The 17,793-nt window shown below is 40.7% G+C and overlaps 1 protein-coding gene across 1 annotated transcript in view; it reads right to left on the bottom strand.

Annotated features, from left to right (window-relative positions):
* The window catches only part of ITGA1 (integrin subunit alpha 1), a 92,518-nt gene that overhangs the window by 44,953 nt on the left and 29,772 nt on the right, over positions 1 to 17,793 (bottom strand). The window contains exons 4-9 of the mRNA XM_032213140.1: positions 17,223 to 17,311; positions 12,560 to 12,671; positions 10,594 to 10,721; positions 4,601 to 4,749; positions 4,208 to 4,358; positions 2,950 to 3,115 (exon numbers count right to left, since the gene is read on the bottom strand). Of these exons, the coding sequence (XP_032069031.1) occupies positions 2,950 to 3,115; positions 4,208 to 4,358; positions 4,601 to 4,749; positions 10,594 to 10,721; positions 12,560 to 12,671; positions 17,223 to 17,311 (795 nt within the window). The remainder of the gene's footprint in view (positions 1 to 2,949; positions 3,116 to 4,207; positions 4,359 to 4,600; positions 4,750 to 10,593; positions 10,722 to 12,559; positions 12,672 to 17,222; positions 17,312 to 17,793) is intronic.

Genomic DNA, 17,793 nt, shown 5'->3' on the forward strand with positions numbered 1-17,793 from the left:
TAAAGGTCCAATAAAACTGATTGATTAATAAAAGCCTACGTAGGTGAATCTCTTCAATGAAAGGTCAACACCTGCTTAGAGTAGATAAGGGTTAATGGCACTCAAGGGGAGTTGGACTTAGTTCTCTTGTGGCTACGTAGAGATTCTATGCTGATCCCTCTTTTCACTCCACCCACAGGTTTGGCCATTTCTTCTCCTATTGCCAGATGAGGTGCCATCCTCCATGTCTGAGGAATCATCCCTGTCTGGTGGCTCCTTGGAGGAAGCCATTCTCCTGGCTGCTTCTAGCTGCGTCATCACTTCTGCCCCGGGTTTGGAAAAGCAATAGTGTGGGAAGAGGTCTCATGAAACTCTATTTAAACTGAGTTTGTATATCCTTCTCTGACTCTGTTTCAACTTTTCTAGTTGAGCATTTATTACCCTGTTTCCCCAAAAATAAGTCAGGGTCTTATTTTCTTTTGACCCCCAAAATAAGCACTTGGTCTTATTTTCGGGGAGGTCTTATTATTTTTGAGGTGCAGGAGGCTCCTTAACCTCAGCCCATGACTCACAGATCAACTGATCCAGAGAGGGTGGGAAGGTCTGTCTCTGTTTCTGGCACACTCTTGCCAGTCCTAGCGTTGCTGGGCCTTTCGCTGTTTTTGTGGCCGCCACTAAGAGAAGGGTTTGCAGGACTGGCCTCCATGAGCATGTGAGGTGTGTGAGGTATGTTCCCTCCTTCCCCCCCAGAAAGTGGTGGGGACCAGCTGCGCATGCATTTAAGTATTTTAAGGGAAGGTTTATTTTCAGAGGAGGGCTTATTTTAGCACATGCGCTCAAATGCCCGATTGGGCTTATTATCCAGGGAGGTCTTATTTTCGGGAAAACAGGGTATCATGCAAGCTGGTACACCCCCCCGTAAAGTATGTGGAAAGTCCCATGTCATTATTTCATACTGCTTAAAAAATCATACCACACTTCATTTAAACATGAATTTTCTTTCTCTTCACACAGTATAGATATTGCAAGGAAAACTGGGGCTACATGTGTTGCTTTCCCTTTTGTGCATATATAGCTTCCTGGGAATGCAGCCCATGTTTATAAGCAAAACAGTGATTACTTTTCCATAAAACAGAAGCAATACTGTATATATCTGTTAATTGAGATAAACTACAACACTGGAAGCCCTTAGATTCAAACATGGTTTTCATAAAAACTGTACTATTTGAATAAGGTTCATAACCTAATATTAGTAATAAAATGGCAATTCATATATTTTAATGAGTGCATTTTATATTTATTGTCTTCCTGGCACACATGGTTGTGTTATTCATAAAGAAGCTTAGTTTGATTATTCCAAAAAGATGGACATAAAGTATAAACGTGAAGTATACACAGATGTTTTCCTTGCTAGGGAATATAATCACTTACACATTACTTGGATTGCTGCCTAACATTTTATAGCATTAGTAGTGCATTAAGCACTGCAGAGAAGAACGGAAGCAATCTCCTTGCTGCCAAGATAGTTTATAAATGAAGTACAGGATATGGATAGGGATTGTAAAGGATTAAGGACAACCAACTGTAGGAAATTGACTAATATGGAACATATCACAGTTTAAGTGACAACAAATTCAGAATGTCAGAGGAAAAGACATCAGTTCAGTTTTGTAAACTTATGATTCCAGAAAAAGGGAGGGAGGGCGGGAGGAAGGTACAATCCATCAATTCTCATTTATGAATTGGTATGATTGGGGGCATTTATGTTACATGTTTTTTTTTTCTTGAATCTGAGATATAAATGGTACAGTTTGGCCCTAATTGTGACACAGAGCAGCATGGAAGGAAAGTGAACCAAGTGCATGGAAAGACATCATCCAGGGTCAGATTTGTCATCATCTGAGAGGTAATAAAGGCAGGTGATTCTCAATGAGACAGAGGATGAAGACAGAGTTTAAGATAAGGGACTCATTCTTTCCTAGCATAGCAACCTTCCCAGGGGTGAAATTCAGCAGGTTCTGACAGGTTCTGGAGAACCGGTAGCGGAAAGTTTCAGTAGTTCGGAGAACTGGCAAATGCCACCTCTGGCTGGCCCCAGAGTCAGGTGGGAATGGAGATTTTGCAATATCTGTTCCCCGGGAGTGGGGAGGGAATGGGAATTTTGCAGTATCCTTCCCCTGCCACGCCCACCAAGCCATGCCCACAGAACTGGTAGTAAGAATATTTGAATTTCATCACTGACTCTTCCTGATTAGGATTGCAACTCCTAGAATCCCCAAATGTGCATGAACCCTAGAGGATTTAATATCTGATCTTCAACCATATATACAGAGGATAAGAATGTTTTTATAGCTGAAAAAGATTTAAACACAATAACAAGTAACTAGCTCAAGACTCTAATCTGCATATTTATCTACACAGAAGATTAAACAATCCTCCCCATTAATAGAAATCCTGCCTGTGCAATCCCATCACATTTTCTGTAATGAGGGTTCTCTCTCTTAATTGACTGCTCCCTAGGCAGCATCACTTCAACCCTTTTCTCAAGGTCTTTCTCACATAACATCATCCTTTCTGTTGTCACACAGACCATTCCAGTTAAGAACCTATTTGTGATCTAGAAGACTAGCATTGGCTCACTACCAGACTCTACTTTCAGGCTGTAATTTTGGGAAAAAAGGAGAAGCATTTTTTTTGGCTATCTTGCTAATTCTGCTCAGTGCACAGCTGCTACAAATTAAAATTACCAACACAAAAATACAATACCCAGAACTTCCTGTAATAAAGTACTTCTCCACTCCAATCTTAACTCCTCTAACCATTGAGTTAGGATTATTCTATAAATGGACTAGGTATCTATTTAGTCATCTATTATACCAATTATTATTTGATAACAACAACAACAAATCAAATACATTAATAAAACCAACAAAACAGAAGGGGGTGGGTGTGGGGTGGAGGAACGCATACCTTCCAAAGCAAATATTCTTTCTCCAAGAGCTTCAACAATTGTAAGGAGAGCTACTTCATTTGAGACATTGAAGAAATGCTTTTCAGTTGGTTTGCTTGCAATGGATTTGATTTCCTCCACTAATTTCTCAGGGTTTCGATTCCCTCTGTTATAGGAGCCAAGAATCTGTGGCATGCAGGGGGAAAAATGAAGAAGCAATTTTAAAAAGTAGTGATACATACATACATACATACATACATACATACATACACACACACACACACACACACACACACAATCTCCAATAGTTTACAATTAGTACATGTGTAAGAAGCATAAAATGGCACAGTCAGCAAGTCTGTCATAGTCTTCAGTCTCTAGAATAAATGCAGTAGTAGTGACTAACCCAAATTAACAGCATTCCGATGTAGACCAAGCATCTGCTAATCAGAAGTTTCCCACCATAAGAATAATCTAGGATGACCTTCCCTAACATGCTGCCTTTGTGTTAAGACTCAAAATTTCCCCAGAATAAGAATTGTTGATTTGGAAGTGTCCGTGTGCATTGAACATCATCCATATTATGAAAAAAAATGCAAAAGCTAACCATGACCAGCTCTATATAGATTAATCATGGAATTATTATTGCCTGGTGGAATATCACCATGTTTGAAAAATCAATCCCACAAACACATTGATTCAATTATATGTAGCTATAACATAGTAATCTAAAAATATTATTTTTAAGAACAAGCATTAAGATTTTGGACTGGGAAGTCTCAGAGTCTAATCTACCTAGACCCATGGAAACACATAGGATGACTTTGGACCAGTTGCTTTCTCTTACCTTAATCTATTTCAGAGAATTGTTGTTAAGCAAGAAGATAGGAGAATGTCCACTATATACCATATTCAAGATACATATATATGTATCTTGAGCTACCATAGAAAAAGTGGGATATACATCTAATTAAAAATACTTGTGTGAAACAATGACAATGAAAAACAGTGATCTTGTGGCAACAATTGTCCATTGTTTATCCTCAGCAGTTGAAGAAAAATGGAAGAACACATCATTAATATTAAAAATAGAGTCAATGTGTACTTTAAAGAAAAATATGGACCCAATGAGTAATGAACAAAAATTAGCATGTAGCTAATATTGGAAGAGCACTAACTCATCAAAAAGAAAAGATTCTTTCTTCAAGGCAAATTGAGGAAAAGGGGAAGAATCATTTCTAGATATATAGCACAGTTTTTCTAGTAAGCATCACTTACAGCAATAGAAAATCTCTGTATGTTGTCTTTTTCACAATCATCAATCACTTTTTGTAATCGGTAATTGTCATGAGATTCTCCATCAGTCACAACTACCATGACTTTTTGAACCCCTGGGCGGGCCCCATGAGCTTTTGTAAATGCTTCATTCCTAAAATGAGAGTGAAAACCTGTAAATCTGCAGATAAGGACAAGGACAAAACATAAATATCAACATCAGTAGGAAATTTTTTTAAAAAATGGCATAGTGGGTGACTCCATAGGCCTTTGGTTGGAATCTTCAGGGCTCCCTTTCTATCCTTAAAGTCAAGTTGTACATGGGCAAGCCTGTGGAAGATCAGTATAGTTCTTTATATAGGTTGATACTTGTTTATAAGGCTGTAAGGCACCTACCTTGCCGTCTCAATGCCAAGAGCTGTCATGGTCTCAAATCCTTCTCTCTGCTTAATTTTGCCTGCTGCTTCAAGTACCTCTTCTGTGGTTGAATATGCATTGAGATAAAATTCATGGGTTACATTTTCACCATATTGAACGATCCCAACCTGGAATACAAAATCATCTGCTGAGGAAATTTTCACAATGATGCCAACACTCACAAGAGAGCAACTGAAGAATTTACCTTTCAGTTAAAGGCAGAAGACCACCCACATCATGAGAACGTTTTTTGTTTTATATGGTAAAGCAGAAATGCGGTTTACTAAGAATAAGCATTAGGCTGTTGGACAGAGTTCAGTTACACAGACTTGATTCTTCCTGCCACCCGACGCATCTAAATAGATCATGTACAGCCTTCTTTTCACTCCTTTGCAGACTTGGGGCCTGTCTGTTTCATCATGTTCCATCCGGCCTGTTTCTTCTTGTTTTTGTACAGGTTTCTGAGAACATGAAACCTATAAACCTATAAGATCTTTTGGTATTCTCAGCTTCTTCAGAATATTTCACAGATAAAACCAATCAATTCAATTGAAGGTCTTTCCAGAATCAATGAAACACATGTTGATGGCTTTCTCAATTATTTAATGGCATTAGCAATAATTTATGTTGCTCAGTCTTTTCTAAAGCAGCCAAAACATCTACCATTTCTATGTAGGACTCTAATCTGCATTGGATGATGATTTTGTTAATGTGTGAAACTACAATAGACTGCATACTCTGTTAAATCTCCTTTCTTTGATATCACTCTGTAGATACCCTTCAATATATTGGCTGTTCTACAGATTTGCTACAGATTTGGTTGGATCTTCTACTGATTCCTTCTCTATAAATGTCCTTCAATTCCTATAGCCTTCCAACATATTAATGACACAGTGCTTTCTTCTATTTCTTAGTTTTGACGTTCTCTTTCCATACTTAGCTTTAACAATGTGTTTGATTTCATTCTACAGTTCCTCTGATTTTTTTCACCAATGAGTTTGGAACTTCGAAGTAATTCCTGATGTCCGTGAAAATGATGGAAATCAAAATAATCAAAATTATATTGTGGAAATATGTTGGCTTTTTATTTCGCTTCAGCTTGACCTGCAACTTGCACATGATCTGTTGCACAACAGGTCCCGAATATCTTTCCTGTTATAATTGAGCTGCTCTGCCACTTTGTAGTAATAATATAGTCAGGTTGGTTTTTGAGTACTCCCTATCTATAGGTATCACTGCTTTTTTTTGGGGGGGGGGCAATAGCCAACAGGTGGATTCCTATAATTGACAATCGATTTACTTTAGAAAAGAAAGATGGTATGTAACAAAATAATAGTGCCTTTTCCAAATATCCTTTCCTTCATTTTCATCTGCTTAATTTTATAAGAAGGTTTAGTCTAAATGTGAACTAAGCGATATTCTACTAGTATATTTTAAATGTATGCTCTGCATTGAATTTTGAATATGCTGCTTAGTCCAGCCATTCAATGCTAATATACTCTGACTTGGCATATTTACCTCTTATTCATCCATTAATAAAACTCTACTATTAAAAGACTGAACATTAAAACAATCTACCTAGACATATCCTTTTATAGCTGGATCAGTTTACATTCTAGCTTTCAGTTTTCAGATGTGCTTCTCGATCTTTTTTATAGTTCATTCCTTTTAGTACAAACATCTTTATTTACTGGATGTCTTTGATGTAATTAAACTGAGGAATGTAAGGGTCATTAAGAGTTAAGAAACTGATTAAGACCTGGCCTTTCCACTAAGTTTTTGGAGACGGAGATGCTTATATGTAAACTATTAAAATATTTTTTCCTAAGTTGGGAGGGAGGTTGTTCTATGCAATACAGGAAGTGAATATTAGTGAAATCCAATCAGTCTATTTTCTACCAGTCCAGTGTATATTTTACTGTATCTCAGTTGTTCATTTTTTGATACTTTGTAAACCACTTATAAACATTATATAAAAATGTCTTACAAAGTTTCAGTAATGAGTAAAATACATAAAGAATATGCGTTTTACAAAATGAGCAAAAGAAGAATGTTCTTCAAATTTCTGATGATACATTTGCACCAAATTCCAGTTGCTGAGAACAATAATGAAAAACATGGTTGCTTGTCTATGGATTCCCTGCAGTTCAGGGGTGGGTTTCAGGCGGTTCGCGGCAGTCCCCGCAAACCGGTTGGTCGGCGAACCCGGAAGTAAGTAACTTCCGGGAACGTCGAAGTGTCCACCCGCCCGTGTTTCTTACCCGGTTTTGATGAGTTCTGCGCTTCCACGCATGTGCAGGACGCATACAGCGCCTGCGCGATCCTCCAGGAGCAGCTGGAGCATCGCACAGACGCTAGTATGCATGCGTGCACGAGGACGCCGCCGGCCCCGTTCCAACCGAACCGGTTGGAACGGGGCGAGAAACCCACCCCTACTGCAGTTGGTGCTAGTTTATCATTCTGGAAATTGTAATGGACTTCAGGTCTGTTCCAAGAACATTCTATTTTCAGTTCTTAAATTTACTAAATAGATTTAATATATCTGATTCTACTGATCTTCTACTTGAGAAGATTTTGTTCTGCGTAGATTGTATAGATCTCTCTCATGCTTGTACAATATATAATGTTCCCCTTGCAAAGTTTGTGCTGACAGGTAGTTTTAGGGAAATATGCTTTATAGTGATGGCATCCCAAAGTAGGGTTCCTATTCTTAGCAGATGATCTGGAAATGAGGACAAGACACCCATATTCACACAGAAAGAACTAATATCATGTCAGCTTCTTGGAAATTCCATAGAGTTCTATCAGAGGAAATAATAGGAAGTTGAAACAAATGTATGACTTTCTTGTTTTTGAACCTACGACTACAGAAATGGATAGCATAGCAATCCAATTCTTGATGACGGTCTACATTTCTTCCATGGACATTCCAATAATATGTATTTATTTAACTCATTTCATGCTTGCCTAGGCCATGCCATTCAAGAAATGTGACTGTGGTATGTAGTATATGATTTCCATGATCATGTCCACTCATGTTATACATTGTGTTATTTGATTGATTGATTGGCTGTTCTTGCAATTCGTGGTACTCTTACCGATAACTTCTCCAACTTGGTAATTTGAAGATTTAATTTCTCAGAATATGCATAAATAATCATTGGCTTCCAAATGATGGATGTGATCGGGTGATAAAGCCCTAGCCCTTTTAAACATGTCTCAGATGCTTTGCAAGCATATAAAATAGGGTGAAGTTTCAATATTGTTTGCACATGCTATTTTAAAGCTTAAAAAAGACTGCTTTGGGTGCTCCTGCCTCTTTCTCAATATCCAACATTAACCGCCATACATTATCATGAGGAAAATGATTGCTTTAAATATTCCAATCATTACTGTCACAGAAATAGCCTTGATCTTCATGATGTCATCTATATACGCAATTACCTTCCCTCAAATGATCAATCTCCCTTTTTAATTCTTGAGTACATTTTCCACTTTTATCTATTCTGTATCCTAAAACAACAAAACTTCCTCTATACTTCTTCAACTCAACTGTGAATTCACAAAGTTTGCTGGTTCATTTTATCTTTCTGTTCTTAATATTTAAGATTAATGCATTTTTTTAACTTTCCATTTGTAGTTTTCCTAAGGCTTTTTACCTTTGTTTAACAGAATGGTGTGGTCTTCATATTTTAAACTGTTCCTGGTTTGACCTCCAATTTGGACTGCAGTTGTTATGTATTCTGAAAGTGCCAGATCTGCTGTCTTAAAAACCTTAATGTTCTCTCCAATACCATTTTGTATTCATTATCTGATCATACATATTCTCTGCCTTTTCCGAAAACTTCCTGACATTTTTCTGACCATATATAGCTGTATTCTTCTTCTAAGATCTTAAGCAATCCTTCGTTTGTATAAGGAATGAGTGTAATATTTTGACAGTGTGTGAATATACACCAATTTTTCAATCTCTGTGCCATGGTGTTGTTTCATATTTGTTGACATGCAGCTGTTTGTACTTTAGATGTTTCTTTTCTGAAAGCTTTCAATAGTTCAGTCAGTTCATCTCTGATGTTTTTCTACAAATAGTTTATTGCTCTCATATATCACTTTAAAGTGGAGTCAGTGCCTATATGCATTCTCTCTCTATAAATTGATTTGTGTTCTTTATTTATTTAAAAGTTTTCTATGGCTGAACATCAATTCTGGGTAACCAAAGAAATGGTTTTTTGTCATTCTATACTAATCCTAACTTCAAGTTATTTCAGTATAGCTTTTCAATTGTTCTTTAAGCACATTTTCTTTCTCTATGTCCTATCTCCCATGTACACATGCTCTATATTTCCATCATGCTATTTTTTTAAGGTAAGCAATATTATGTAAAATACCTAAATACAAAGAAGCGAAGCTATGAGACAGGAGAAAGCAAAAGGAAATATAACTACGCCTAGTTTACAACTCCCCAATTCACTATATTTTTCTATCCTTGCAAACCATCTATGCTTTTAGTATATCCCCATGCTGATTCATACATTGTTTTTTGGCCTTTGAACTTCTCACCTCTCTGTTTCTAAGATCTCATAAGCTTCTACAACTTTCTTAGTCTTCCTCTTCCTCTCAGTTCATATAGTTCTTTTATGACTTAGCCCTAACCCATTCTGCATTTCTGACCAAGTTACCGCAATAAACTTATTTTATCCAAAAGGGTGATATACTTTTGATCACCCACCCACTCTTGATCTTATCTCTTCTGCTTTTACCACACATACTTCTTAATCACCCAACTCCTACTGCATGCAGCCACAGGCAGAAGCACGTTATCGTTGTGCCATTGTCTCCATCCAGTTGTATAGTACAAAGTGCAACTGTCAGTACAATAGAAGAATAGGAAGCAGACAAAGAGCATACACCCAGCAAAAATGCCTATGAGCCTATGGACTGGGAATTTGAAAAATCTCTTGAAACTATTAAAGTGTCTCAGCAGATGGCAGCACCTGGAAGAATTTGTTTTGTCTTGGAGGCTTAGCAGAATTGCTTCTGATACATACAGTACTTTGAAAGAAAACTTTCAGGAAACAGCAGTACTGGAGGCTGCATTGGACAGTAGGAGAAAAACATTGTGGAACAAGGCAGTGGTATATATTACTTCAAATACGATTCCAACATTTTATAGCTTTGCACTGGTCATATACAAAGCAATGAAATAAGTGTAAGAAGGGGTTTCTCTGTAGACTCATACAGAACCAATATGACTTTTCCCCATAGCAGTAGTATTTTAACACAGTGTTTTTTCATTGCCATGTCTGAGTTTTATGCAAATATGCATGTGTCTTTGATATCCAAATGCATATATTTATTTATCTATTATTTACTTATTTACATTTCCTATTTCTAAAATGCCCATGTTCCTTTGCAATATGATTGGCTCACAACTTTTTCATTGGCACTATAAATGTTTCTTAGCTTTGCATCATGCGTGAAGAGTTTCTCCTTCTTCTCTTGGTGGCTGAGATGAATATCTGACTTCACCTCTGACAAGCTGGTTATTTGTAATACAGTCAGAGGTGGTATTCAAGCGGTTCTCTCCGGTTTGGGTGAACTGGTAGCGGTGGCTGTGGGAGGCTCCGCCCACCCGCCCCAACATAATGCGTGAGCATGGCACATGCGCAGAAGGCAGTGTGCATGTGTTGACGCGGTGCATGTGCTCACATTTGTGAACCGGTAGGGAAGGTAAGTAAATCCCACCGCTGAATACAGTTTTTTCCAGATGATCTGGTACCATTAAACATTCCCTTTGATATCTATGAATTAATTGACATATGTAAGAAACTATAAAAGATTTCTTGCCTATTGCAGAACCACTCCCTAGGATTGGTAAATTAGAAAAGTTTATATTATTGAAGCTATCCCTGATTGTATAGCTATGCTATAGATCAGATCAAATCAAATATAACACATTTGCTTTAGTGTACCTGTGTATCATGGGGGCCTATACTCATATTTTGCAGTATTCGCTTCAAAAAATTGGTGACATCTTTCCATTCAAAAATACTGTTAGATCCATCAAGAACAAAGACAATATCCAACCGGGACTTGCATTCTGCAACAGGAAACATAAAATAAGAAAATATTCAAAGCACGTAGTGGTTTTTCTGTTAAATTGAAATCCTGCTACTCCTTTAATTTCAAAATAAATTACTTTTAAGTGACCCATAAGAGATATGATACATCTCAGATATAACTTATATGCAAGATTAAGTGCTCTGAGTTTCTACATTCCATTGTACTATCTATTTTTCTAGTATAGTTTATACGGTAGAGACTTACACAATGGAACACATCCAAGCAGAAGATGAAGGATGAAGTTTTTGAGTTGCTAGAATTTGAATCAGTGCCTCTGGATAATGTGCATAATAAAGTTCTGCCTGGTGAAGGGAAATGGAGGTTCATCTTCTATGGTATTATGGAATTCATTGGGCTATTTTGGACCAGTCATTCTCTCTCTGCCCAGCCTGAAACTCAGCCTATTTTGCCTCTGGAACAGTGTTGGGTTCCTATTATTTTTACTACCGGTTCGCTTGTGTGTGTACATGATGCTTCTGCGCATGAGCAGAAGTGTCCAGGTGGGTCGCCAGAGCTCCCAGCACTGCTATTAGCGGTTCGGCTGATCCGGGCTGAACTGGTAGCAATCCACCTCCACTCTGGAGCAAATGTTGGACTGACTTCTAGCACTGATATACTGGTTCTATGGTTCTGGAGCTTGTTGTAACTAGATGATGCTAACACATCAGTATAGAAGATGGAGCTATTACTCCAGTCTGGAAGGTTTCAGATTAAAGAGCTTCTAGTAGCATCTTGAGATGTTCTGAAAGTGGTGATCTGAGATGGCATAGAGTAGCTTTATGGACAAGAGAGAGCATGGTTTAGTTAATGGTTATTTCATGAATACTAGGCCTTTGCATCCTACATGGAGATCAAGAAATATCTCAAGAATAAAGAGCATTTTCAATTTTTAAAAAGTTATTCATAACTATGTTTAAATGTGGTTCTAAAATATATACAGTTTTATTAAGATTGCTGTACAGGAATTTTACTTAAGACATATTGTACTTCAAATGTTTCTTTGGTGTGTGTTTTGTGACCATCCCTAGCCATTTTAACTATTTCAAAATGCATAATTACAGAAACAAGTTATTCATGCAACTTGCCAAACATTATAGTGATTGTCTTGAAGAAATCACAGAAGCCTCCAATATTTAGGACTCTTGAAGTCTAATTACGTCAATAGTTTGCTGGAATAGATCTGGAATTATATTACTACCATGTGTAGGGATGGTTGTATAGCATCATTTGTCTATATAAAAAAGAAACAACTGCAGTGACCTTGAATAGAAAAGAAGACTAAAAGTAAAGGGAAAGGACATTTATTGTAATTGTCCTCAATTGTCCTCAACCAAGGAGCAATGTAAAGAAAGGAAGAAGAAGGAAGATGGTAGGGTAGCAATCATATCCTCCAAGAAGGCTTCCAAAAGTATTTTTGAAAAGAACATTTTTAATATGATTAAGCAATTTAATTACTGTTTCTGGGAATCAGCACACAGAATGGAGCCTTGTATCTCATAAAAACCAATACAAGGACAAGTATTTGTCTTCTTGAATTAAAGAGGCATTTAGCTTTCTGTGGTGGCCTGAAGATTATTATTAGACTGATTTTCATTTGTGACTAATACTATGAACTTGTTTATTCTGAAAATAAATTCCAGGAGCAGTAAGCATTTAGGTAATATACAAACAGATATAACGTTTTCCTAATTTGGTCATACCAGTTGCCTTGAAAATTAGTTTATATTTCTGATGTGACTCTGTGTATATATTAGACTTTTTTTCAAGATCTACCTACGTTCAACACATACAAAAACATTTTTTATGTATGCATACCTCGCAATGGAGCAATGGAATTTACAACCTCAAAATTGGAACTAACGTTGGAGCAGATACCAGTGGTGTAATAGGAATGTCCACATTTATAAGCATAAAGAGGTCCACATGCCTATGATAAAGAGACAAATAATTGTTCTTTAATGTTTAAATAATTCACCATATTGTATAGCAGCTATTTTGATATCCACAATGGTTGGAAATATGCTTACTGAATTCCTAAGTAAAACTATAAATCATTGCAACAGCAATATGATGGCACAGCGACAACTGAAATTACCAAAGGGATCTGATCCAGTTTTGGAATTCTGTGCAGTAGAAACTTATCCTTATTATATTTGGGTGTTAAACAAGGAAGTCTAGAGAACCCCAGGAACCCAGCAATTCAACTCTGAGCTGCATTTATTCTCTACCATAGTAACAAAAGTATTGCTCTGAATATATCTGATAAATGTATATCTGATACATACACCTTTATAAAATAAACACACTGTTTAATACAATGTTAAATACACTGATAAATACACAGTTATGAAATAAACAGGTATATGTAATTCTAAATTATGTCCCATTTTCCTAGGTTATTCCAATACAAGTACTCCTCGACTTATGATCACAACTGAGCCCAAAATTTCTGTTGTTCAGTGAAACATTTGTTAAGTGGGTTTTCCCCCATTTTACGACCTTTCTTGCCACAGTTGTTAAGTGAACCATCGCAGGGGTTAAGTTAGTCACACAGTTGTTAAGTGAATATGGCTTTAGAGCAAAACTAATATAACAGCATTTAAGTCCCATGAAACTCCACTACAGATCTCAAAGTAGGCATTTTGGGAAAAAAAGTAACTTTATCAGCAGAACTCAGGGAAATATTGCTGAATTCACACACATCACAGGGATTCATGATATTTCAGAAAATCTCAGCACTGACAAGCGTTTCTTAGGACCTTATAATTATTATTAGAACCACTTGTAAATCTGTCTCGGTGCAACCAGCATCTCCATAACCACCCCCTCTTTCCTCCCAACTCATCCCAATTTAAATCTTATATCAGTTTTGCTAGTTCAAGTATCTGAGGATAGGAGTTCTGGTTCATGAAAGCTTAAACCATATTAATTAATTTATTTGAAAATATGCTACCGTGTTTCCCCGAAAATATGACAGGGTCTTATTTTCTTTTTACCTACATAATATGGCTTGGGCTTTATTATGAGGGGAGGGCTTATTGTTTTGGGGTTGCCGGGTGGCTGCTCTCTTGTGAGTCGGCTCCCAAAGAGCTGGCCAACCTCATGGGTGAATGGCAGTGTTGCGCTGTCACAGCAGCGCAACACAACAGCCATGAAGTGACCATGCTCACGAGCAGCCACCCGGCAAATCCCCTTTGCAGCTGAGCACAGTGCCATTCACTGACCTAGGGGTATTGTCAAGCCGTGTGAGCGCCTGTTTGCCGCCGCCCAGCTCCCGTGGCTTGGCACCTTCCAAATACTAGTGAATGGCGCTCTGCACGGCTGGAGAGGGGGTTGTGCGAGCGGCTGTTCTGCTCTCGCTCACCCGCCTCCCAGCCTCACGATGCATGGCCCAGCTCTCATTACGGAGCCAGGGCACCTCCGCCGCTGCTGATGCCATCCCAGCCTGGCTTTTTCTGCAGCTTCCAACCTGAGTCTTTCAGCAGTGGCCACTCTGGGCTCACGCTCTATGATTGTGGGCCAGCTGCCTGCAGAGCATACAACCATAGAGTGTGTGCCCAGAGCGGCCACTGCCGAAAGACTCAGGTTGGAAGCTGCAGAAAAAGCCAGGCTGGAATGGCAGCGGCAGTGGAGGTGCCCTGGCTCTGTAATGAGAGCTGGGCCATGCATTGGGAGGTGGGTGAGTGAGAACGGAACAGCGCTCATGCAACCCCCCTCTCCAGCCATGCAGACTGCCATTCACTGGCATTTGGAAGGCGCCAAGCTGCGGGATCCAGGCGGCAGCGAACAGGCGCTGACATGGCTTGGCGATATCCCTAGATCAGTGAATGGTGCTGTGCCCGGCTGCAAAGGGGGTTTGCTGAGTGTCTGCTTGTGAGCGTGGTCACTTCATGGCTGTTGTGTTGCACTGCTGTGACAGCACAACACAGCCATTCGTCCATGAGGCTGTGCCTGGCTCTTTGGGAGCCCACCCCCAAGAGAGCAGCTGCCCGGCAACCCCCCTCTTCAGCTGGGCACAGTGCTGCTCACCAACCTAGGAGTATCCCGAAGGCGCCAAGCAATGCGATCACCTTTGCTTCCCCCCAGGTTCCCGCTGCTTGGCACCTTCGGGTAATTGCTAGGTTGGTGAGCGACGCTCTGCCTGGCTAGAGGTGGGGGTTGGTACAGGGGGCTTATGTGTGTGTGTGGGTCATGGCTGTATTATGAGGACATGTCGTATTTTTGGGGAAACACGGTACCAAAGTCTGATTTTGATGTTGTAAGCTAATGCAGTTCTCCTCCTTCAATAATTACTCCTTGGCATGAAATATAAAGTACTTCTTGGTAGTCCAAAGAATCTGTGCTGGTTATCTATGTATCCGAGAGGCATTTCTCTTTCTCTTTAACACTGGGTTGAATCCAGTATTCAGAAGCAGAATTCTGTTCATGGATTTTAGAGATCTTGGTTCCCACTAATCCTACAATTCTCTGTACTATCTGAACATTTGTAGCCATGCTGGCTGGTAATTCTGGAGTTGGTCCACATGTTTTCATGTTGTAAGGCTGAAAATACTGCTTTAGAGCAGTGGTCCCCAACCTTTTTATCGCCGCGGACCAGTCAGCCTTTGATAATTTTACCGTGGCCCGCTGAGCGCGCGCAGGGGTGGGGGGGCGTTGTTCGTGACCCTGCGCCCCTGCCTGCCCACCCCCTCCGCCCACAGGGCTCCCGCGAAGCGGTTCTGGGCACTAGCCCAGAGGGCGGTCATTGGTTGGCGTCCTTCAGAGGTGTGGGGAAAGGTGCATGAGCCTGTTCAGGGTGTTCAAGTTCCGGCACGCCGAGGCCAAAGTGGCCCGCAAGGAGGTGGGTGGGCGGGCGTGGTCGTCAGCCGTGCTTACCTCCGGATCGTCTCCCCGGTGAACCGCCGCCCCCACCTGTCGGGACGGGTGGCGGTTCCCTCCTCGCCCCCTCCCCACGGTGGGCTCCATAGGGAGGAAGGGAGCGGCTCTGCCCTCGGCCTCTCGGCGATCCCACTGAAGAGGGACGCCGGCGCTTCCGGAGGCCCGCCCGGCTGCCGGCTGAGCCGTGCTCGCGTGGGCGCCTCCCGAGACACAGTCAGGCCTCGCCCAGGGGAGCCGCGGCCGCCCTCCCGGCTACTTCTTGGCCGCGGGGCAGCTCCGACGAGCCGAAGGGAAGTCGCCGGGACTGCATCCGGGGAAGCCTCGCCCTGCAAATTAGCCAGTCGGGGGGGCGAGCAAGGCGGCTTCCCCGAGAGCCCCTCGCTGCGATGAGGCTAGCTGGGCTGGGACCGTATGCCCGCTGCCAACGGGGCTGGGGCGCTCGGCAGGTGCCTTGCCGCTTTCGCTGCAGCCGGAAAGCGGAGCTGCCGGGGTTCGCAGGCCGAGCAGCAGCGGGGGATGCGCCGAGCATCGCATGTGGCGAAGCCGGAGCCCTGGCTAGAGAGGGCGGGTTAGCCCTCCTCTCGGAGCCGGAAAAAGCTTCGAAGAGCCTCTTCAAGTGGAGCCGCCTTGGCCGCTGAAGCTTCCGGCTGCAGAGGAAGCGCCCGAAGGGCTGTTTCTGCGAGGCTCCCGTTCTCTGCGTTGACGCCTGTTTTGTTCTCGGGGCTTCCGTTTCCCCGCAGCGGGGCCGCCTGGGACAGCGAACACCCGGCTTCCGCGGACCGGTGCCAGGTACTCCACGGCCCGGCACCGGTCCGCGGACCGGGGGTTGGGGACCACTGCTTTAGAGCATCCCTAAGCATACTATGAGAAGTGTTAGAAGGAATGGGAGAAAGATGACGGCACTGACTAAAAGTAGCTCTCCTCATTTCCATCTGTAGAATCAGTGCTGCATCTAGTGTCTTACATGGATGATAGCAATACCACTTAGACTTATATACAACTTCATAGTGATTTTTATAGCCCTCTCTAAGTGGTTTTACAGAGTCAACAATCTGGACCCTCATTTTACCCACCTCGGAAGGATGGAAGGCTGAGTCAACCTTGAGCTTGGTGAGATTTGAACTGCCAAATTGCAGGCAACCAGGAGTCAGCAGAAGAAGCCTGCAGTACTGCCTTCTAACCACTGCGCCACCATACTCAACATCATGTTGATGATGCTATCTATTCAGTTGTGTCCAACTCTTGGTGATTATATCGGCCAGGTCACTCAACGTTTTCTAATCCTGCACTATATCCTTGAGTTCCTCATTGCTCTGGCTGGTATCAGCCTTGATGGTGTCCAGCCGCCATGTTCTTTTGTCATCTGATTTCCTTTTACTACTAACTTTCAAACATAATTGCTGCTTTCCCATGCATGACATGGTCAAAATAAGTGAGATGGAGTTTTGTGATTTTTGCTTTCCTTTGCAAGTTTTGTATTCCTTCTATAAATGGGGGACAAAATCTTCTACATGTGGAAGCTTTCATGGTAAATATTATAGTATTGGTTATAGTAAATATGGATATTGTTTTTTATTTTCCTCAAGATATATTTACTCACCAAAAATCCTCCTTTGGGATTTGTCACTAAAGTTGACCCAAGAGTCATATTCTCCTTTACTTCTGTAACTTGAGGAATTGAAGTGTCGGCTATAGATAGATTGAAAATAAAGTTAGATATGGGGATATATGCAAACAAGACATTAAATCATATCCTGGCTTGTTTAAAATGCCAAATTTGTATGTAAAACATGGATCTTCTTGGCTTCTTTTCCTTTTTTCTCCCTGTTCCCTCTTGGTTAAAACTATGAAATACAAGTCAAATGCCTGGCTTTCATCCCAGAATCTTTGTCTGGGCTAATGCTTCACATAGTTTTCTTGAACCTCAAGGAGAATGTCAAAATAGCAACAGGGTGACACTAGAAGATATGCATCCATTTAAAGTTGAAAATTAGGAACAAATAAACTTTTCATTTTCTGTATAGCTCCACTGTTGGATCAGTAAATTATCAACTGCATACATAATATTTCAGTGGGCAATAAAGGTTATGGGAACGGCAGTGTAATAGATCTCACACTAGTTCCTCTGTTAGTAAAAACTATATAATTGACTTTGGAGGAAGTTTCTGGAC

The sequence above is a fragment of the Thamnophis elegans genome, chromosome 3 (genome assembly GCF_009769535.1).
Source record: "Thamnophis elegans isolate rThaEle1 chromosome 3, rThaEle1.pri, whole genome shotgun sequence".
In the NCBI taxonomy this organism is placed as follows: domain Eukaryota; kingdom Metazoa; phylum Chordata; class Lepidosauria; order Squamata; family Colubridae; genus Thamnophis; species Thamnophis elegans.